Source organism: Gasterosteus aculeatus, chromosome 6 (assembly GCF_964276395.1).
Source record: "Gasterosteus aculeatus chromosome 6, fGasAcu3.hap1.1, whole genome shotgun sequence".
Classification (NCBI taxonomy): Eukaryota; Metazoa; Chordata; class Actinopteri; order Perciformes; family Gasterosteidae; genus Gasterosteus; species Gasterosteus aculeatus.
The window spans coordinates 11530966-11552901 of record NC_135693.1 but is presented as its reverse complement, the minus strand read 5'-3'; the positions used below and the strand labels follow the sequence as shown (position 1 = coordinate 11552901).

The 21936-nt window shown below is 43.2% G+C and overlaps 4 protein-coding genes across 4 annotated transcripts in view; 3 read left to right on the top strand and 1 right to left on the bottom strand.

Annotated features, from left to right (window-relative positions):
• Positions 1–5364, top strand: part of hpse2 (heparanase 2) — a 41176-nt gene extending 35812 nt beyond the window's left edge. Inside the window, exons 11-12 of the mRNA XM_040178777.2 lie at positions 1638–1784; positions 3863–5364. Coding sequence (XP_040034711.2) covers positions 1638–1784; positions 3863–4025 — 310 coding nt within the window. The 3' untranslated portion in view covers positions 4026–5364. The remainder of the gene's footprint in view (positions 1–1637; positions 1785–3862) is intronic.
• A 2161-nt stretch (positions 5365–7525) lies between these two features.
• On the top strand, positions 7526–14651 carry hps1 (HPS1 biogenesis of lysosomal organelles complex 3 subunit 1). Its single transcript, XM_040179552.2, has 18 exons — positions 7526–7686; positions 8912–9098; positions 9207–9341; positions 10084–10226; positions 10312–10420; positions 11135–11295; positions 11421–11523; positions 11635–11722; positions 11831–11889; positions 12030–12197; positions 12358–12537; positions 12648–12724; positions 12824–12961; positions 13083–13148; positions 13321–13465; positions 13706–13819; positions 13927–14009; positions 14092–14651. Exons 2-18 carry the CDS (start codon positions 8982–8984, stop codon positions 14252–14254), a joined length of 2049 nt encoding a protein of 682 aa, XP_040035486.2. The 5' UTR covers positions 7526–7686; positions 8912–8981; the 3' UTR covers positions 14255–14651.
• Positions 14647–17291, bottom strand: st3gal7 (ST3 beta-galactoside alpha-2,3-sialyltransferase 7). The gene is made up of 8 exons (XM_040179554.2): positions 17157–17291; positions 16842–16995; positions 16634–16760; positions 16214–16551; positions 15924–16110; positions 15642–15782; positions 15170–15319; positions 14647–15067 (listed from the first exon to the last, which is right to left on the bottom strand). Exons 2-8 carry the CDS (start codon positions 16988–16990, stop codon positions 14981–14983), a joined length of 1179 nt encoding a protein of 392 aa, XP_040035488.2. The 5' UTR covers positions 16991–16995; positions 17157–17291; the 3' UTR covers positions 14647–14980.
• An 832-nt stretch (positions 17292–18123) lies between these two features.
• ankrd2 (ankyrin repeat domain 2 (stretch responsive muscle)) lies at positions 18124–21667 on the top strand. The gene is made up of 8 exons (XM_040179550.2): positions 18124–18248; positions 19175–19321; positions 19475–19582; positions 19651–19749; positions 19878–19976; positions 20094–20192; positions 20283–20381; positions 20643–21667. Exons 1-8 carry the CDS (start codon positions 18213–18215, stop codon positions 20757–20759), a joined length of 804 nt encoding a protein of 267 aa, XP_040035484.2. The 5' UTR covers positions 18124–18212; the 3' UTR covers positions 20760–21667.
• Positions 21668–21936: the final 269 nt, after the last annotated feature.

The window sequence follows — 21936 nt, the reverse complement described above, 5'->3', positions numbered from 1 at the left end:
CCCATAAATAAGCAGACCACAGACACCCGCTCTTTCACAGCTCAGAGCCTATAAAACTTAACGGGTATCACTTATCAGGTGTGTGGGTTCCGTCTCCCTTCCGTCAAAGAGACGCTGACAGGTGTCCGAGGCCTTTATCCCATCTCGGATTGGCTGGAGGGGGGAGGGACAATAAGGCGGTCTGTGCCGGGAGCAGATAAAGAGCGCCACCACGACCTGTTCAAGGTTATCATTTAACCCAGGCCGGTCGCTGTCAGCGCCAAGCTAGATTTACGGCCTTATCCCAGACAGGGCTCGTTTACAGATGGAGCGTCTCTTAGTGCTGCACAGATAGATGGCTGACAACCGAGCAGGAGTTGCATAACCAAACACTCGCATTCGGCCTGATGACATGCAGGGAATTGGTTAGAATACCGGTCAGACGGCGAAGCGCTAAAGATTTCAGTTGCCACTATTTCTGCCACTGTGTGGGTTTTACACAGTCGACGCTGACGTGGACAAACCATTGTAGTCTTATGGGGTTTGACTAAAGTGTGTAAATGTGCTCAGTGGTTTGAAAAGTCTTTTACTGATTAGACATTTGTCTTCTCCTGCCCTTTTAGCCCTTTTAGCGGTTTGCCTGGTATTTCTTTTTTCACTCTCCTGCGACGCTCTGACATCAAACAGCATCAACACATGTTTATGCTCTCAGTTTGGTTTGCTAAGAGTCTCATCATTTAAGAGGCCCGAGAGCTCATTATCTCTGCTTCCATCTCCCCATCGTTTCTCAGAAACAAGGCTGCAAAAGTTTAGCACAGAGACAGACACACACGCGTTCCCTCCTACAGGGCCCTACTTTCATTCTCCGCCTTGATACAATGGCCGTCCTTCAGGGCTGAACCCGAAAGAATTCAAATAAACATCGAACCCAAAACCAAGATTGCTTCATCGATAAGAGATTTCGGAGGTGGTAACCGGGCGAGATACCAGCCTTGACCCCCCCCCCCCCCCCCAAAAAAAAAACACCTACGCCAACATGTGGTACTCACTACATCTGTGTTGTCTTTGTCCTCGTATCCAGGCTCTTATTAGATTGGAGGACGTTTGTCTTATATGTCTCGTTCAGTTATGTACCTCGCTATCAGGTTGTGTGCTCTGCGCGCTGGAGGGAGACTCAAGAAGTGTTTCCCGTCGCATTCGTCTCACTCCGGGCTGCACAAGATTTTAGATATTAGACACTGTACAAGAGAAGCCGATTTTAGCCGCAGATAGCCTCAGATAGCCTTTACAGCGATAATAAAGGCTTGGAAATGGAGAAGGGGTTCATGGTGGTTCATAATAAATATAGATGACATCTCGCTGCTAGATGGAATTCCATTCTTCAGAATGTTTTATGTTTTAATATTTCCTGCAAGCCTTTTTTATCAAGATTAGATCAAGGAGTTTCGGTTTGGTCGTCTTACAACATGTGATAAAAAAATATCAAAGGCTTTCTTTTCTTTGTAGTCGTCTATGATTTTAGAGAATTTTATCCAACATGGCAATGTTATTTATAAATAGTCTCCATTAACAGATGTGCAGAAGAATTCTTTCAGATTGTCTTTTGTCAACGTTAAGGAAAATGTGTCTTATTTTCATTTTCATCTCCACAATCCTAGTCACAACTACGTGAGAGGGTCCATAACAATCTACATCATCAACCTGCATCGCTCGCGAAAGAAAATCAAGTTGGCGGGAACGTTACGGAACAATACCGTCCATCAGTACCTGCTGCAACCCTACGGCCCCGATGGCCTCAGAGCCAAGTTAGTATCTGCATACTATGTCCTACGCACACAGGCGATGAATAATAGTGTTCTGTCCAATGATGAGAAAGTGGTTGCAGGTCCCATTTCATTCTTCCGTGCTGACAAGACAAATTCAATGAAGAGACAACCAGGTTACCAAAATAACTGTCTCTGTTATATATATGTATATATATATATATATATATATATATATATATGTGTGTGTGTGTACATAACAGTTATTGTTGTATATATATATATATATATATATATATATATAGATTGTAGACAGACAACATTAAAAAAGTAAAACTCAAAAAGAAAATAAAGAATAAACCCTGTTCCAATTTTAATGACAAAACCTGAGGCTTTATTATTAATTCAAACTGTCATTATAAATTGAACTGCTTTCCTCAAAGATGTACAGATACATATAGAGACTCATGAAGTATAACACTATAAATTCAATATATGGTGCGGTTGTTTTTGTTAGTGGAATATTAGAAGTAGCTGGTGGCTTGTGTGAAGTTTAAGTGCCAACTTTTAAACTCCTTCACAGAGATCCAATGTGTTAACCCCTTTGTTTGAATATGTATCTACTGCAACAGATGTTTTATCAATAGGGTTAGTTCTATTACCATTCATTTTTATGCTACTAAAACTATTTAAAGCTTTAAAGCTTTTACTATAACATATAACACGTTGTGTTTCAAGCTAAAACATGTGTATTGCCTTTAAACGCCCCTTATGAATGAAAACTTCATGCTTTCAGTCTCTTGCTCTCACCTCTAAGCCTCTGTCCTGTTATTCTGACTCAGACTTGAGCCTCAAATCCTGCAATAACAGTTTAATGACTGTGGTGGTGGTGGTGGTGGTGTGTGTGTGTGTGTGTGTGTGTGTGTGTGTGTGTGTGTGTAAGTGCGTGTGTGTGTGTGTGTGTGTTATACGATGCCAAAATACGGCCCTAATGGCGGCCCAGGCATGATCCTTCAATAACAAGGTAATGATGGAGGATGTTTAGGTGTCAGAACAGGATTTCAGGGGAATTAATAGAAAAGAAAGCTAACGAAGGGCCTTTTCAGGCCTCAAGTGCTTTGCTTCACCGCAGGCAGCACAGAGAGACTTTGATGAGGAATTTAGCAACACCAGATGTCTATACATTTGTCTGAGGAGTGGGATTCTTTAAAATTGGTCAAGTATTCAGATTATGCATGTTCAAGAAAGGCGACCGACTATGATTTAGAAATTTCATATTATATATATTTTATTTTATTTGAGGTTCACATAAAATATCCAGACCATCGGCTTTAATGCTTATGTATTTTTTGTGTTTAGCAATATAAATATATTATAATATTGTTTTGTTTTTTTAAAGTGAAACTATATTATAGTATATATATCTTTAGCAGGATTCAAGCTGCCATTTATGCAGGAGGTTTCATGAAAGATCCTTGCAGGATTAATAATAGTATTTAATTGAAGTATTTTTAATTATTGTGCAATCTCTGTGTAAATTGCCCCTGTATTTGAGCCATTAACTATTATTTCAACTTAACTTACAGCTGTGACATGTAATGTAGCTACTATTCAAAACTATTACATAATCCATTTCATATTTGTTTTATATTCTTATAAATATATTATGTTATAAAGTTAGAAGCAAAAAGCATTTTTAACTATCTGCAATTACATAATATACTTCAGTTTAACACTTTTCTTGTTGAACACAGTATTATGGTAACCTGTTTGTCTCTCACGCAACAGCACAATTATTTTTATTATCGGTGTAAACATCCATGTTGCTCTTTAGCGCGTTCAACAAAGACTAGAATGTTTTCTTTGCTTGAATTCTTAAAAATGTCCTATTTCAGTGCATCCGGCTCCAAACCGCAGATTCCTCTCTTTTGCAATTTTGTATCAACAGCGCCTTCAAGTGTCCATTGGACAGAATCAAAAACCTGCTCGAGAATTGAGCTGCATTGAGCCGTCTTCATCGCTGGATGCGTCTTTATTTCACCAGTAGTTTGTGTCAGAAGGAAGGCGATCTCACAGAGCTAACGCAGTGTGTATTTGCTGCTTTCCTTTGTTATTTCCAGATACGTCCAGCTGAACGGCGAGAAGCTGCTCATGGTGGACAACGAGACGTTCCCAGAGTTCAAGCCGAAGACGTTGCGGGCTGGACGGACGATAGCCATGCCTCCCATGACCATAGGCTTTTATGTCATCAAAAACATTAATGCGTACGCCTGCCGAAGATAGCGCTGACCCTCCAACCGTCCGGCAGTTTTTCCCAAAGCTTAAAAACTGTTTGGCTCTTCATGTTTTTTTTCCACCTCTGTGGGAAAACAAAGGTACCCATAAAAAAAAGGGCTGCACTTAACACTTTTTAAATATTTTTCCCAGAATCTCCTCATATGCTACAGGACTTGAATGGACACTGATTGTTTTGTGGCTTTGTATGGAGTTATGCAATGCCATAAATATCCACATTCTTTAATGTGATCACGCTCTTGGATTGCAAAATCTCTAACCCTGTCTGACAAAAGTTTAATTTCCTTTTTATCTTCACTGACCGACTGAGAGAAAACTCATTATAGCTTACGCACGTCAACTCCAGTTTGACGTGATCATTTTCAGCAAAGACAGAAAGATGCCACAAATGGTGTGTGTGGGTAATGCCTGGACAAGCTAACGGCTTTGTGTGTGTAAGCGTCTGTGTGTATCAATGTGTTCTATTGATAAAGCTACTGATGTTTTCTTTCCAGTCTGTTATACATATATATATACATCTTCTCTTTCCATATCGAGTGGTTTAAACGGAGAATCTGTTTCTTTTGAAGGCTTGTTTGCTGTAATGTGTGTATCATTGCATTGCTGCTGCAGGTTTATAGTGTTGCGTTGCAGCGATGCGTAGCTGAACAACAGTGTGAATCCATCCACAACATCTGGCCTCGCAGGCTGCCTGCATCCTGCTTTCAAAAATTTTAAAATACCAGTTTTTGGGGTGTATTTTTATCTTCAGTGTGATCTCACGTTTTATAATCCTCTTATGCTGCTAGGGTGTTTTGTACCAAATATACTTTATATATTTTACATAATTTTGTACAGATTTACTGTCATATGGTATTAGATCATGTATTGTACATACAGAGAGTGTTGGAAATAAGTGATTTGTTTACTTACACGAAGTACACATCTAATTTATACTTTGCTTTGTCTTTATATTTCTATTATTAAACTACCACCTAAAGGAAAGTACCCTTTAGATGGTTTAACATCTTACACAAAGATTGGCCTCCTTTCATCAAAACCAAAGAGTGAGTAAAGATGTCGTTATGTTGTCTGTATTGATTGAATTAGAGCAATGAGAACATAATAAGGATAACGTTTCTCCTTCATGGGGGATAAGACAAGATAAACGGCAGCAGGTTCCGTACCCAAACATGGTAAATTTAAAGAATATTTGTTCATAGTTGATGTAGAGATGTTCATATTTCTTTTGCAGAGCATTATTTTACTATGTAAAGTGTTCCTATGTATTGTTTTTTATTTTAAAAAAAGTTTACATTGATAATAAACACCTCAAAATACCTAAAAAGTGGTATTTATTTTTGTCTATGCTTCACTCACAGTGTCAAATTCGTCAACTCCGTAGCGTGCACGAGACAGCTACGTCCATCATGTTAATTGACATCAACGGTTCTCGGGGTTTAACAGGGATGTGCAGAAGCAAAGAGGTGAGAGGATATGATAAATGCCCACAAAGAGCAGCAGATACGCCCTCCTACAGAGAGAACCTCGAAATTGAATCTGCCACATTCAAGAAGCCTCTCCTTACACTCCTGCACACATGCACAGACTGTACACTCACAGGCCCCAGATGTGGAAGCAGCTGGGGAGAGTCTTTGTAGTTGGAAGAGTACTGTCCTGTCACTGCATGAGACAACTGCTGATGGGAAACATAAAGCCGAGACGGGGCTGAAGCTTCAGACCTCAGCTTTGGCCCAGACAACCTGGCTCAGTGTCTGCTGACAACCGGGATCCGCCTGGCTGGCTCATTTTGAAGAGAGATGAAGGATCTCGTGTGCACTTTTGACTAAAATGTTTGATCGGTTTCTCCCAGGTGAGCATGGTGTATGCGAAAAAAAACTGCACCGCACCGATTCATATGGAAAGCCAAACAAAGGCTTGAACTGTACTGAACACCGGTGGTCCTTCAAGAGCCGTGATCCGAAGCATGGACTCTTGTGTTTTGTTTTGTTGGGTTCCATTCATGGGAAAAGGCCTTTTAGCTTTCATGTATTTAGCAGAAATGTTTGTTCTCAGAAATGATCCCCGGGAACGGTCGAATGCTCACATGCCCGCATGTGGTTCATTTCAAACAGGCCAACATTGTTGACGCACAAGACTCGGAGTAGACTGGTTGACACCTGGTCTAGTTAATCGAGGGTTCATCGCGGCGCGGAGGCGCACAGGTGTGGGAGCATGTAGATGAAATGTGTGCGGACACGCTTTATTTTCAACACACATGCAAAACCTGGAAAAACCCAGAGCGAGAGAAGCAGGCGGTCGAACGCACACAGAGTAGTCAAGGGTGGTCACAACTGCACGGCGTCACTTTCGCCGGCGAAATCTAATCGTGTTGTGATTTAGTCGGACCGGGTCGTGTCTGGCCACTTCTGCGTGACAGTGCCTCTTTAGTGGAGGTAACTGTTACCCAGGCCTGCCTAACACTGTTTACACTCGGTGATCCATTTTGAGACATGCAAGGGCCCCCTTTCCCCTGTTAGCATACACTGAGGATTTCATGATGTTTACTCTGTATATACAGGAGTCAGCTTAAATATGACTTCCATGAACGTTCTATCCCAAGAAAACTGATGGACTAGATTAGACCGGCACCACGACGTGGAACTCTCTTGGCATTTTGGACCATTTTGACCCAAGCAAGGTTAATAAAACATAAATATTTATGTTGCTATGAGGTTCGTTGCTGCGCGCAGAAGCCAAACATACAATCTGTGCTGAATATTGAGATACAATACAGATTTGTTATAGCCATCAAAACATTCTGTGAGAAGCAGCTGAATGTTTGGTTTGTGTATATGCAGCATTTGTAACGTATGTCTGATAAGTTGCTCCCTTGATGACACAACTGTAATATTTAGGGGAGGTTCAGTATTGAGTTTATAGTGTTTTGAGAATTTCTTTTCTCTCCTATAATACGTTTTTAAATGTTGTAATAGTGTAATAATGTTGGACTTTGCAGCATTTACCAGTCCTCAACATTTTAAGATCGAATTTAAAAAAAACCCACCAGATATCATTTACATTAAGGAGCTGATTGATTGGACTTCGGTTCCATGTATGTTGTTGGAAATCAATTTGTAACTTCTCCTTTTTGATAATAATTTTATTCTTATTGTTTTGTGTAGAAAAAAAACTTCATGCAACGTTACTTTATGATTTCACTTGCTCCTTTGTATGTTAAAAAGTAAAACAAATCAGTAGTTGATGGTGTTTTTACATCGTGCTGTGCTTCGTGTTCACGCACATTTTGCTAGCGGATTGTTGTGTAAGGCTGACTTTTCTTAGAGAGTCACACAAAACGGTTAATCTGCCGTCAAATCTCAACTTCTCCCCCATAAACTGCATTCCCCGAATACCAAACCGTCCGAACGGCGCGAGGCTCTCAGTCACGCGCCCCACGCGGGGGGGGGGGAGGGGCTCCTCGACGGGAGCTCGAGCTCACTTCCGCCTACTGGCGTCACGTGACTCGGTGACGTAAGGGTTGTGGGAGGAACCAGGGGTTTTGGGTCTCCGACCAGCCAGCGGCCGCGATGAAGGCGTCCGCCAGCTGAAGGGAGAAGCCGAAGCTGTTTGGAAAGCAGAGAGTCTGGACCGAGAGGCCGAGGAGGGAGTGAGTGTTGACACGAAGTGTCGTGGTGTTATTTAGCCGTGGACAGCCGTTGTGCACCACGGAAGTTAGGAGTTTGGTGAGGGGAAGTAAGCGAGGGCTTCAGGTAAAACACGGGGTGGTATTTCCGGGGCATCGGAACAGCTTCAAGTAATGAGGCGTTCAATTGTTTCGGGATCAGCTAAAACCCTGTGACCTGCATGCACGCTCACACACTCGGTGGTGTGGGTTTTTTTTATTGTACAAATTGTAAACTCATTTCAATGGAAAAGCAGAAGATCTATACATTTGAGGTGATGGAACTATGAAATGCCTTTGCATGAAAAACGAAATGACTTGTTTGTCTATTGACTAATATAATTGTCTATATATACAGCTGTACATGCATTTTGGATGTTTGACTTTGAAAAAAATATGTTCTACGTGCTTCATATGCACAGATCTTACATTTTAATATAACTGCACCTGTCAGATACGTGAAGTGAAAAGTCCTGCAACAGTTGAGCGCTTGATTAAATGCACTTAGTTACATTCAAAACTGTATCAGTACTGATACTCATTTCAATAGAAATTCACAATACGCATACTGACAGCACACGCATTTGTGAAGGCGCACATTGAGGAAGTGTTGCAACCACTCGGGCCACATTAAGACGAGACCAGAAAGATTTCACAATCAATATTTAATTAAACGTCTTTGCATTTTCGGTTTGTGTCAAAAAATATGAGTCCAAAAGTTGTCCAATGCCATAAGCCCTACTCATGAGGATTTAAGTACATATTTGGAGGAAGAAGCCGATTTCAAAGAACAATTAGTGACCGACACATAATCAAATTTAGGCTGAAATCACTAGATGTCCAAAGATGACTCGGTACCTCACAGTGCTTACAATTAATTAATAACAATCTTTAGCAAAATTAGAGTATATCTCTTACAAACTGCTAATCAGTGCAGGAACTCTTATGTGTGCTCTGACTCCCAGCGTCCTGTAATCCCGTACACTTGACCTTTTAGGCCTCTGACCTTCCTTGTCTCAACACTACACTCTCACCAGTGTAATGTACTCATTGATAAAACACCAGCCTTTAGATACCGTTTATTTTAGGTCAAAGAGCAGTGGCGTGTGGGAAAAAGATCCAGTTTACAGTTTCTCCAGTTTTCTTAGCTCTATGTGAAAATACTGCCTCTATCTTCATATTCTATACTTTTGACCTTTTTTCTTCGTAGCGTGATGCACACGGAGAGGTTGGAGTGAATTGGACGGCACAGACCAGCGGGACAGTACCTGTCGGTCCAGATGAAGTGCTTACTGATTGCCAGTGAGAGTGCCGAGGTCCTCTTCCACTGGACCGACCCAGAGTTTCAGCAAAATGTCCAGAAACAGTATGGGGCGTCTCAAGAGGACGGCCAGGGGGTAAAGAGGAAGGAAGTAAACAGACATAGCGTACGCCTTTTAACTGCTTTAAATAACTCTCGACCTTTTTCTTTCTTCTTCTTTGCCTTTTGTTGCTGTGATGGTCAGCTTCCGGCCTTCGAGGACAGCATCAGCACTCTGTTTGCTCCAATCATTATCTCCTGCATCACCATGGTGGACAGGCTGCGTGACAGCTACACCTCCTTCACCACGGAAAACCACCACATCTACGTCCTGCACCAGGTAACGACCGACCCCATTTTATCCACTACGTCACCGTGAAAAAAATCCAAATGATGACAATTTGCAAGTTGTGTTCGAGTGCCCTCATGCACAAAGCAGATTTCATTTACTCTTGTGCTCTCCCATCGGCACTGCGGGCTGAATGAATGTAGGCCGCTCGTACGGTGAGGCAACATGTATGTCATGTGAGTCTTGTTGAGGAATCAAGCCGGGCTTTGTCCTCCTGCAGCGCATGGGCTCTTTTCTTCTGGTCCATTCAGTTCCAGCAGCCTTTGAGGTCTTTCTCATCCAAATGTTTATTCCCTGCACTCCTTTTCACAAATGGATATTTTTTCATGAGCTCACGATTAAGGCCAACGGCATCCAGATCTCTTTGAGCTTTACTTCCCACATAACGGACAGCACGCAGAGGCTTTCAGCGTTCACCGCAGCGCCGGAAAATTACTTGATTGGTTAAAACTACAGCCCAGGGGCACATCTATTAGTTACACTCTTTTATTCGGCCCAATTAATTTGATTTGTACGCCCGTTCCGTGTCTGACATTATTACAGCGCACAGAGTAGGAACGCAGCTCTAAGCGAAGCCGAATGCAGCGGACTTCGCCGTCTGTAATTCACAAAAACTGCCTTTTGAGTGAATAGTCAAAGCACCATTAAACTAAAAATGTCTTATTATATTTACTGGGACACATTTCTTTTTTATTCAAGCCGATATGTTTGGGTGATTTTGTGTCCTCCCCAGTTTGACGAGTGTCTCTACATTGCTGTGAATGGCGACGGCGAGGAGGGAGAGTGTGACCTGAGGAGGAAGATCTACGTGGTGAAAAAGATGACGGAGGTGCTCTTCGGCATGGTCACCCTCAGCAGTAACCTCCTCAGGAAAGAGTGAGACCTTTTGTGCGTTCCCGGTGGGTAACGGCCTGTTTTCAGCAAGGCACCCGGTTGATGGATGAACTGTGTGTGTCACCAGGCTGCGTCCTCAGGATACAGAGCAGAGGGCGAGGCTGTGGAAGCATCTGCAGAGCCTGCTGCAGACCTACGGCCACCTGCGGGAGAACGACCAGAGCTTCTTAGTGGAGGTGCAACACTCATTCCAAGCCGATATCTTTGCCAAAGACGTTATTAATCTGTCAGTGTCACAATGACGCACGCCTATTGTAAATTTAGTTTTCACGTGCCTATGATATTCAATTATTAGTTATGTTTGAGTTCTCTTTTTCCAGCTTTGTGATGTATTTGGGTTTTTCTTTCCATCAGTCTTACCGGTTTTGTACTTTGGTATTTTTCATGTTTTTAGTGGGGATTGTTTATTGAGTCACAGTATTTCTCAGTGAAGCCCTCACTGTATTGTATGCATTGCATTTAGGATGTGGAAACGTTAACCACTAGATGGCAGGAGTGGGCATGGTTTATTTTAAATGTGTGTTAATACAATTTTGTCTCTTTACAAATAATGTGTGCGTTGAACTATGTTTGTTTTAGGTCTGCGATACAGTATTTCATCTTCTCTAAGTCTACTCCGCTTCACGGTGAACCAATTATGACTTGACCGTTATTATCCCCAAAATGTAGATCCCATTACATGGAATCTGAAAACCTTTTTTTCCCAAAGTAACAAGATGCATTTAGTTTGGGATTCTCCTTTCATAAGTACTATTTTTATTGAAAGTATTTCTAAAGTTAATGAATGAATCAGTCCTCTTTCTCATTAGAGATCAATAACCTACTATATTCTATTATATTCTACTATGATGTAAGTGAAGGTTAACGCCGGCTTCCCCTTCCTCTCTCAGGCCGTGGAGAGGCTGATCCACCCCACGCTGTGTGAGCAGTGCATCGAGTTCCTGGAGCGCCGTTTGGTTCAGCAGCTCAACAGCAGTGGCGAGCGAGCGGGAGAGGAGGTGATGCACGCCTTCATCCTGGTCCATACCAAGCTGCTGGCGTTCTACTCCAGGTACGGATGTCTCCGATAACCCCACGCGTTCATTCCACAGATTTCTTAACTTCGAAGTCACCAAAGAGGCTTCATTTATAGTCATTTAAGAATGCTTGATCAAAGTCTCCGTCCGCTTCCTCCAGCCGCAACGCAAGCAGCCTCTCCACCTCGGACCTGCTGGTCCTCATCATCATGGCCCAGAATATGTATCCTAGCAACACCGACTCGGATGATCCGAATCCTGAGGTAGAAAATGACAGACGGCGGCTCACACAGTAGCAACACAAAATGTTGGCTCACCTTGTTTGTGGTTGTTTATTGTCTGCTCCCATGTGTGTCCTGCGTTTGTCCTTGAAGGATGTCGAGAGTACGTCTGGCTCTGGTCCTGAAAGTTTTTACACGCCAGAGCCCTCGCCGCCGCCTGACAGGGGCTCGAGTAGTTCAGGTGGGTTCTGTGGACGGTTCTGTTCTGTGTATTCATATTTAGTCAGTCATTTGTCATTCGCATCATAACAGCGGCATGTTGTGTGTTTTCCTGATGTTTGTATGTCAGGAGAGAAGCCGGGGAGAGGAAGCACACCTGTGTTTGAGTTTGTGGACCCAGACGTACAGGTGACAAAGATTATTCCTAAAACTCAACGCGAAATAGACTAAAATGACACCTGTCGACTTGTTCAAATGACGTTGTGTGTGTGTGTGTGTGTGTGTGTGTGTGTGTGTGTGTGTGTGTGTGTGTGTGTGTGTGTGTGCAGATGGCAGAGGACAGCTTGCAAACTCTAGAAGTTCCTCCGCCCGACCCGTCGACCCCCCGCAGAGTCTTCCTGGAGGTCTCGCTCAAAGATGGGTTGTATCCCATGATGCCTCACTCCATGTACTGTCTGCCTCTGTGGCCTGGCATCACACTTGTGCTGCTAACAAAGGTTGGTCACCAATACGATATTTCTTCCATGTAATGCGATTTCCCTTTTGCCAGCAGGGGGTCCCCTTTTAACACATTTATCCCACCCTGTTTAACTCGAGATCCGTGCACATCTAGTTTATTTTATTACCACATAAAGATGTTTGTTTGATCCCTGTCAGATTCCCACCAGTGCGGTGGCCATGTCAGTGTACACGTTTTTGGAGGCCTTTGCCAAACTGGAGAAACGTTTGAGTGAAGGCCAAGAAGGATCTGCTGCTACCAGAGGACAGCGAACTATCCATGAAGTCCGCGGCAAACTTGATAAATTCATCAAAGCCCTGGGGCCCACTGAGATACAGGTGTGTGTTTTTATATGTTGTACCATATAAAACGTGTTCAGCAAAGGTTTAACATTTTACTAAACACATGCCATAAACCAGCTTTTGTTCCTGGTTTGTTTCTCATCCAGTCTGGACAGTTACAAAAGGAGTGGATAGAGTTCAAGAACTTGGCCTTCACCAGAGGAGGACCTGGCTTCAGCAGACAGTAAGTCTTCTACCCCCCCCCCCCTCCCCCGGTGGCTGAAATACATCATAACAAAGCAGTTGGTTTATTGGAATAATTCCATTCATATGTTTGTGTCAGCCTCATTCCATCTTGTAAGAAGATGAAGACTCAGCTGTGTGCCGTGTACAGACAGTGTTTTCTCCTCGAGTCCGGATCAAGTAGCATTCCTCAACGTCTCTCCCCCGGGCTGCAGGAACGGGCCCAGTCCATGGTGCAGTGCGTACCAGTCAGCCGCACATCTTTTTGCACCACAGTTGTCGTCGTTTCCTGACGTTTTTCATATCCAAGTCCATTGAGAAGTCTCGTAACAACATGTTCTCTCATCTCTGGCTCTCAGAGAGAAACTGATGGACTGGAAGGACTTCCTGTTGGTGAAAAGCAGGAGAAATATCACCATGGTGTCATATCCTTTCAGCAAAACGATGTAACTCCCCGTTGATGACTTGTTGTGTGTGAATCTATACCGTCTGTGGAAGCGCATGCATTTTTTACTACATGCAAATGGCTAGATATATCTTTTAAAATACAACTGGCAGATGTCCTGAGTCTATTGGTCTTGACCCGGTTGCTCCCACTTACCTGGAGGATTTCCCGGGCCTCATCCATTTCATCTGCGTGGACCGATCCACCGGTCAAATGATCGCACCGTCGCTCAACTTGACGGAGCGCAACACGTCTGAGCTGGGGAAGGGCCCGTTGGCTCAGTTCATCAGACGCAAGGTCAAGCGTACAGAAAACACACATCTTAATACTAATCGCTGATTGCATTCAGTGCAAATAATTCAGTAATATTATTAAATGAAAGAACTGTTGGAGAAATGACTCCCGTAAAGAATTTCTCAAAGTGTCAATATATATATATATATATATATACAAGCTATTTCGTTACAATGCTCTCTGCTTCAATCGTTGTAGTATTTTAATTGTTAAATTAGTTTCTTCTACTGATCCACCCTGAAGGTGTGGACCCTGGTCAACACAACACGGCGTTACCTCCAGAAGGGTTACTCCACAGTAACCTTCCGCGACGGAGATTTCTACTTTTGCTACTTTCTCTGGTTTGAAAATGAAACCGTAAGTTACTGGTATATCATGTTTTAAATGGAATGGAATTTTTCACCACACACCACTGTAAATGTAAACAAGACTGCATCCTGTAAGTTGTGAATCTGATCAATCAGGGCTTTAAGTTAGAGGCCGGCGACCTGCCCGTCCTGTCTGATGACTCCGCCCCCATCGGGATGCTTGCCTGGGACTACTACAGGTAAACACGGTGAATACCGAAAATAGATGTGACTAATCCAAACGAGAGTGCCGCTGACCATGGAGAGCAATGTGCTCCGCAGGAAGCTGCTGCGGTACTACAGCAAGAGTCACCAGGGCGAGGTGGTGAAGTGTTACGAGCTGCTGTCGGTTCACCTGGGGGTCGTCCCCGCTGAGATCATCCTGCAGCACTGCAGGCAGCTGGCAAGCAAACTGTGGGAGCCGTCGCGCAATCCACTGCTGTAGAAACACCCACATGAACTTAGTCACGCTAGCCAAGGTACTCTGCGATGACAAGAAGCCAAAACAAAGATATTACAACATATAGATGCGTGTCCAACACGTTTATGTTAAACCCCGACCAACCGGCACTGTTATGAAGTATATTTAGAATTTCTTGATTTGTGTGATATATTTTTGAACCTTTACTTATGAGCGGTTTTTATTTATTAGCAATACTAAATGTTTTGTGTTCACTTGTTTTTAAACTGCAGCTGATCAATTTTTATAAAAACACATTGTCCGTTGTTGCCTTTACTACTGCTAGTGTCTTAATATGTATGAATGAAGCATACAATTGTTATTATTGTACGTCTCCAATAACTTTTAAGATTAAGAGATAATAAATAACAGTATTCTCACATTCATTTCTTTATTGAGTCATTGTGAACAATTGAAATCTGAACCATCTCATACATTTTACAAATCAGTAGTCCTCGGCTGACCCATGGGTAAAATGACTTTGTCTGACAGATAGTGATTGAATAAATTAATTCACTATGCTGGGTTACATCTCACCAATCATAAACCACAAACATAAACTAATTTCCTCACTCGTTTGTGAACCCCGAAGACTTATTTTAACGGTTAATTCACACTTTGTAGGCTTCTTCCGGCAGGGCGCGTTTTTGGAAGAGTCCACTCAGGCTCACAGTGAGAGGAAGGAGTGCATGTTGATGTCAGTGCACTGACTCACAGAGCTCCTGTGAGGTCTGCCACGACTCCTGCAGCCACCAGGTCCCTCAAAAAGCGCTTTTCAGCATTTACGTCGTGCACCACCTGGATGATTATAGTAGAAACGAGTCAAAGTTAAATCAAAACGCGAGGGAGCTTTGCCTTGGGGGAGGCCTATAAATGCACATCACTGTTTAGAAATCTTACCTGAGCCTTTATAGCCTCCATGCGAATGTTCTCGTAGTAGTGAAGTCTGGCGCCTGGGTGCTGCATGTCGTATCCGAAACCTGCCAAGCTCACCTGGTCACACAGCTGCAAAGCCATCACCAATGCGCTGGCCCCTAGCGTTGGCACCATCTACTCAAAGAGAAAGATTGTCTCAGGTCTCCTTTTTTAACCAGTGTGATGTGTTACTCTATAGGAAAAGCCCACTATAAAGACCAGTGGGTGAAACAAAGGACACGTTTTCTATTCAAATGATGGCTGTGCTCATCTTTCACTCCCTTTATTCATAGATTTAGAGCTAAGTCAACACATGTCTGAGTAAGGCATATACATATATCATCCAGGACCGGTTAGGCTACTCAGAAGGGCCATTGTTCTAGATTTTTTTGAATGCAATAATATACAAAGCATTAAACAAAGCATGAGAAAGAAAAGAAAAGAAAACAGAACTCACGTTTCCCTGTTTGAGACCATATTTCTGTAGTATTTGTCCTGTCTTGTGAATAATCTCTGGGTGCAAGATCCTGAAGTTCTCGGGTCTCAGTGGAATATCATCCACTACCTCCCTCCAGAACCACATTTTGGACCAGAAGTTCTATTAAAACCCAACGAGGAAGAGCATGTGAGGCAGTCAATGCAACGATTCACTGGTTTTGCTGCACGAGTTGTGAAACTCGTTGCTTATGTAATATCCAATTTCTGTGTGTGCAATGGTTCCTGTGATGTACAGGCTTACCAGAGGCTGTTTGGTAACGACAGAAGCGAGCCAGTCCAGGTCCAGACTCTTAAACACAACCACAGCAACCATGGAGGTGTGTTTGTACTCATTTGCAGAGTGCGGTGCTGCTTCGGGGTAAATCAGGCGGATCGTGGTGCGAGAACCAGCGTCTTTCTCATATCCGATCACGGGAGCGTTATTCAGCCTGGTAACAGAATTAATTAAAAAGTAGATTTTTTTTTTTACAACTACATCGCTTCTACTTGCTACAATAATTCCACCTGTCCCTCTTACAGTGGTGCACGTACCTGATTATGATGTCATACTGATCTATATGGGATCCAAGATGGCTCCCATATAGAACCCCTCCATTTCCCACCACCACGCAGCGCCTGCAGTTGCCTTCACTTCTCAGTGACGCAGGCAGGCCTGGCTGAGGCAGAGATGCAAGAGCAAGGGCCAGATGCTTCTCACTGCCCTGGAGCCCCAGAGGGGGGGGCAGATCCCATGGCTCAAACTGTTCCTGCTGCACAAACACAGGGATATCTAGGAGGCCTGAAGAAAGTGACAAGAGCCTGAGGTGGTTCATGCACCAGCGAGGCTGACAGGGGCCCGAAAGCAGGGATGCGGACCGATTTAGTAGGACCTAAAGAGGGGTGCAAAAATAGAAAGAGGTTAGGTTGGAGTTGGAGGAGTCAAACAATGAGCGCAAAGATGTGACTCTTTACCAGATCTTTGGGATGTTGGTTGTCATCGCTTAGATCTGCCACTTTATCCAACGGGAGATACGCGGGAATCAGAATAGCCAAGTAGCATCCAATGAGCAGCAGCAGACTGAAGGCGAGGTTTTCTCTCCTTTACACCAGAGAGGAAAAAAGACAGTGATATTGCATTTATTCACAGGTAACAGTAAATACAGTGTCTGCAGAGATTTACCTGCCAGGGGAAAATCCCCCGGAGTCAGTATTTGCGATCGCTTGCTGCCAGTGAGAGAGAGGTGTTGGCGTTGCAGCCCGCGCGGCCTCGGGCAACAGCGGACAGCCGTTGTCTGGGTCCTCTACACTCAGGTGATTCATCGTCACCATGGCACCTGCAGAAACACACACATCATTAAACTGACTCTAGTGGTCATTACCCGAATCCTTTTGCGACAAAGAACGCCAAGCTATCACTATTTGACATCAGACATAACAAAAATTACGTTTAAATTGTGTCTACGTGGTAATATGTAATATGAACTGCACAACTCACAGCCAGCCAGGTAGAGACGTTGAGCTGATGGTTAACTTCCAGCTCGCCTGTGCTCCATGCTTAAAGGGAAAGCAGCGTCCTGTGCAGCTAAAATGGCAGCTGCTGCTTCCTACTCCACTGAACTCTGTCTCCCTCAATGAGACGTTAACCATTAACTAGTCCCTCAGTCAGACTCTGGCAGGAAGGCCTGTAAATAAGCACGTGTGTGACCAATGGTCCCATCCGATAGATATATGCATGTAAATGTCGGCATAAAAGGGGGGAGTGTCCGGAAAAAACGATTCGTTGTGAGGAAAACTTGATAAGTAAACTGGATGACACCTTCAAGGTTTGATGCACTGAAAAAAGTCATGTTATATTTATATCAGATCTGACACTTTTTTTCCTTTTGTTTGTGTGTGTTCAGTCTGATGAACTTAACATGTCGGGGAAAAAATACTAAAACCTTTGCAGGCCAGTGATTGATAGTTAGTTTGCTTTCAAATAGATATTTAAAAGTTATCGCTTGGCAGTAATGAAACCTTCCTAAATAACATAATCCCCCAAAGCAGCGTGTTAATGAGGGCTGTACTCACGTGAACAGAGCTGCGCGGCATTGCAGCAAGAGGAGTTAATAAAACCAGAAGCTTGTGGAATGAATGTCCCCTCGGCTCATGACTTTGGGCACGACATGCCTGAATGGTTGGATATACTCGTATATTAGTCTATGTGCGTGTGTGTGTGTGAGTGAGTGTGTGTGTGTCTGTGCACGTGTGTATGTGTGTGTGTGGTGGCCATGACAGAGAGGAACAGAGGGAGAGACAAAGAGAGAGGGAGAATGTAAGGCTGGCACACAAACATACATTTATACACACACCCAAGTTCACACACACCTGTTTGATGGGGTGACACGATGTCCCACCATGACCCCGGTGTTTCAGCCAGGAGGCAACTGGTCGTGCGACACTTCTGTATAAAGGCGCGTGCACTCAGTCTGATGTTACTCCTGCATACTAGTTAAAGTTTAAAAGCTATTCAAAACTACACAATTAATTGTTTTTTTTAACAACAGGTGTGATGGACCATGAAACAGAAACAGAGAAGGAAGCTCAGGTAGGTGAGAGAAATACTAACATTTCTATTGTGTTATTTTGCTTTTATTGAAATGAAACAGTCTTGAGAATGAGATTTATTCTAATCCCTTTCTTTAGTGATCTCTCTAAAGAACAGAAATGTCACAGGATCACGATTCAAAAAGCCCAGATTTGTGAAAGCGAGTAATGGATATTTCATGTGAGGACGTGTGAAAAAAGAGCTGTTATATCTTCTAAAACATGCCAGCATTGCAGTTAAGCCCCAAACATGTGGATAAAATATCTGTCAGCCTGTTTCAACATCCATTTGTTGACGCGTCGCAAAACGCACATCAAGCACCCCTACATGAAATTCCTTGCAGCAAGATAATTGTCTGTCCAATCTTAAGCCGATGCTGTGATGTGACATTTATTGTACCAGAGTTTCTCTAAACCCTTTTTTACTTGAATTTGAATGAATGGAAACGACTCCTTTTCACACAATCCTTTTTCGTATTCTCCTTTTCATACTTTTGCTCAAATAGTTAATTTTGTCAAGACATTTGGTAAAAGCTGTTTTATCTAAAAGTCCTTTTATTTCCGACACGGCACTACGGAACTGCTTTTATTGCCACAGATTGAGACCATCTTTGATTCAGTTTATTTCAGACAAATGAAAAAACGAACGACCAACAAATGACGTTATCGTACACAGTAATGGTTGCCATAAATTTTGGAACAACATAAACAACAGCACATTAGAGATCGATTTGGGGACGGTTAATTCGGTTATTGCCAAACCTGGCTGGCACTATGCAGTGAATTTATTTTGACATTTGCACTTCCATTCCCAGCTCTAAACACCCCTTAGCCTACTTGGCACATTCTCTCTACAGGCCAATGGTACCTCTCTCATCTAGCTCTTCCCATTGTGTTGTGTTTATCTCTGTTTTTGTCCTTTTCTAGGCAGGGGGAAGAGGGAAGATTATCTCGGCAAACCTACACTGTGATATTTTGGGCTTGAGTGGAGGAGAGAATATCCCACAGCTGTGCAAAAGGAAGAATACGATTAAGCAAACATACTCGCCTAAGGTGTCTATGGAAAGGCCTGTGGTGAGATGCAATTAAAAAAAAGAAATGTATGTTCATGTGCGCATCAGAGAAAAAAAAAAAATTAAATAGTTTTCTTTCCTGCCACTGCTGTTCTGTGTGTGTGTGTGTGTGTGTGTGTGTGTGTGTGTGTGTGTGTGTGTGTGTGTGAGACAGAAAGGGCCCACGGACACTGCAGAATTCATGAGTGCAGCCAGTCGAGGCAGACTGAATGTAATAGACAAATACCTGGCTGATGGTGGGAACCCCAATGTCCATGATGAGGTATGCTCTCTGTGGAACTAGATCAGATACATTTACATTTCTATTTATAATGTACTTTAACTTTCCAGCTGAGGAGGACGGCGCTGCACCGGGCCTCTCTGGAAGGACACACTGAAGTTATACAGACGCTCGTAGAAAAAGGAGCCGATGTCAACTTTAAAGATCAAGTGAGCGCGTGGCTTGTTTGCCATGATGATGATGATGAGATTGGTTGAGATTATCTTCAGGCACTAAAGCCTCTGGTGGCCTGAAGTGAGCACTATTAATAGAACGGAACCATTCTGCTGTGTTTCAGCTGGGCTCCAGGGCCATGCACTGGGCCTGCAGAGGGGGAAGCCCGGATATTGTTAAAACCCTGAGGAGCCTCGGGGCTGACCTGAATGCTAGAGACAAGGTGGTTAAGTATTCCATTTGTCCCGGGGGCATCAGTTAACAAACAGTGGGTATTTTACTGTAACACAGTTGTTCCAGTACATGTCCGGCGGTGACCATGTCAATGTCCTCGCTGCAGCTGTACAGCACTCCTCTGCACGTGGCCACAAGAACAGGCCACGCCGCCATTGTTGAGTACCTGCTGTCCTGTGGGGCCAAAATCGACTCCAGGGACAGGGTAGAGGTTCAGCTCCACGCTGTTTGCCTTCTGTGTTTCGTCATGTCTATGATTCATTTCCTGACATTAAAACGTTCTCCTCTGCCTCAGGAAGGAGACACGGCCCTGCACGATGCCGTGCGCCTCAACCGATACAAGATAGCCGAGCTGCTCTTAGCGGCGGGGGCGGATAGAAATATAAAGAATCATGTGAGGTTTTATTCCTTTTTTAATGATGTTGATATCTGGTTTAACTTCAAGATTATGTTCAAAGAATAGGTGGTCATTTTGTCATGGGTGGTTGTTTTTTAATTAGAACAATACAACTAAGTTCAAAATCTAAATTTGCTGTTGGTAGGTGTGAACCACCGATGTTTTAAGATGCTGGTAGGGGAGTGTTGTTACCTTTGGATTTCTCCATGTTTCTAGTCTAATGCACCTCTCACACTAACAGTAAGAACTGTGTTGCAGGAAGGAGTGACCGCAGTGGAGCAGGTAAAAGAATGGCAGTTCTGCGTCATGGACACCCTGCAGAGAATGGAGAACCTGAGGGAGGTGGCAACTGAAAGGATCTCCAGAGAGGAGTAGATCATGCAGAAAATGTACATCTCCTCAAACAGTATTTTCTTCATGACAAAACTAAGTACCCGTCTCGGGTTCAAAATACATTTAGTAATTCCACTGTATGTTTGTCTACACATCATAGGTGGGTACATGCATTAAATGTGCTGCTATTCCAGGACATGAGGTTTAAACCATTGATACTTGTGTCAGCTTGGATTTCAGCTCAGCTGATTGCTTAAAAAAAGGAAACGGAAAAACCCAAATTTCTCAAAAAGGTTTCGCCAAGCTTTAGCTTTTGACTTCCTCTCCTAGAGCTTTATGATCTAAGCGGTGCTCTCGCGGATGTTTCATAACTCATTTGTGATGCAAGTTGGATAATATCAATAGATTGTGCTGTGCAGAAGCTGCATTTGAATACACATCAAGAGGTCCTTGTTTTATTGAGGCGACAGATGATGCCGGAGCGCACAGTAGCACTGTGTTTGAAAGCTCAGCTGACGACGGCAAAGACGGCTGGCATGCCCCCCTCTTTAAGTCAGGGATTCAAGGGCAGCTCGGTGGACATATTTTCCTTCTATCATCAGTGGCTCAAATGTTCACTCGTTACACATACAGCCTGTCATTTTGTCAGCATAATTTGTTCAACAGCTACTGCTTTATTTTGTTTCTCCACAATGTGAACGTAAAATGCCGTTTTGAACAGAGTGAATTCGTCTGTTAGAAAATACAATGTGTTCATTGTAGACAACTCATCAGATACATTATCGGCCACACACAATATTTCCTGTTCCAAGCAACTGTCAGGGAGACACATAACATGTGTAATACAAGGCTGTCTACAGAGCCATCATTTATTTTGTCGACCCTAACAGTCATGGCAGTACATAGTCCATATAATAAAGTTCTTGGAATCGGACAGATTAAGTCTGTTGGACGAGTAATGTTGCTTTTATTTCCAGTGAGCTTAACGTTAAATGCTGTTGTGCTGAACTGTGGAACGAGAAGGGGGGTGAAACAGTGGGAGGCTTCTGCTTTTCTGTTCATCCATGAAATGGTTAAACTTCTTTCCTGTAGCTCGCATCTCTGCCTTTGGCTTAGTACATTAGAAATAGCTGCATAATTATCACAAAAAGAATGACTTTTTTTATGTTTCTTTGCCCAAGCACAATGAAACGTTTCTTTTCCCAGCACGAGGCTTTAT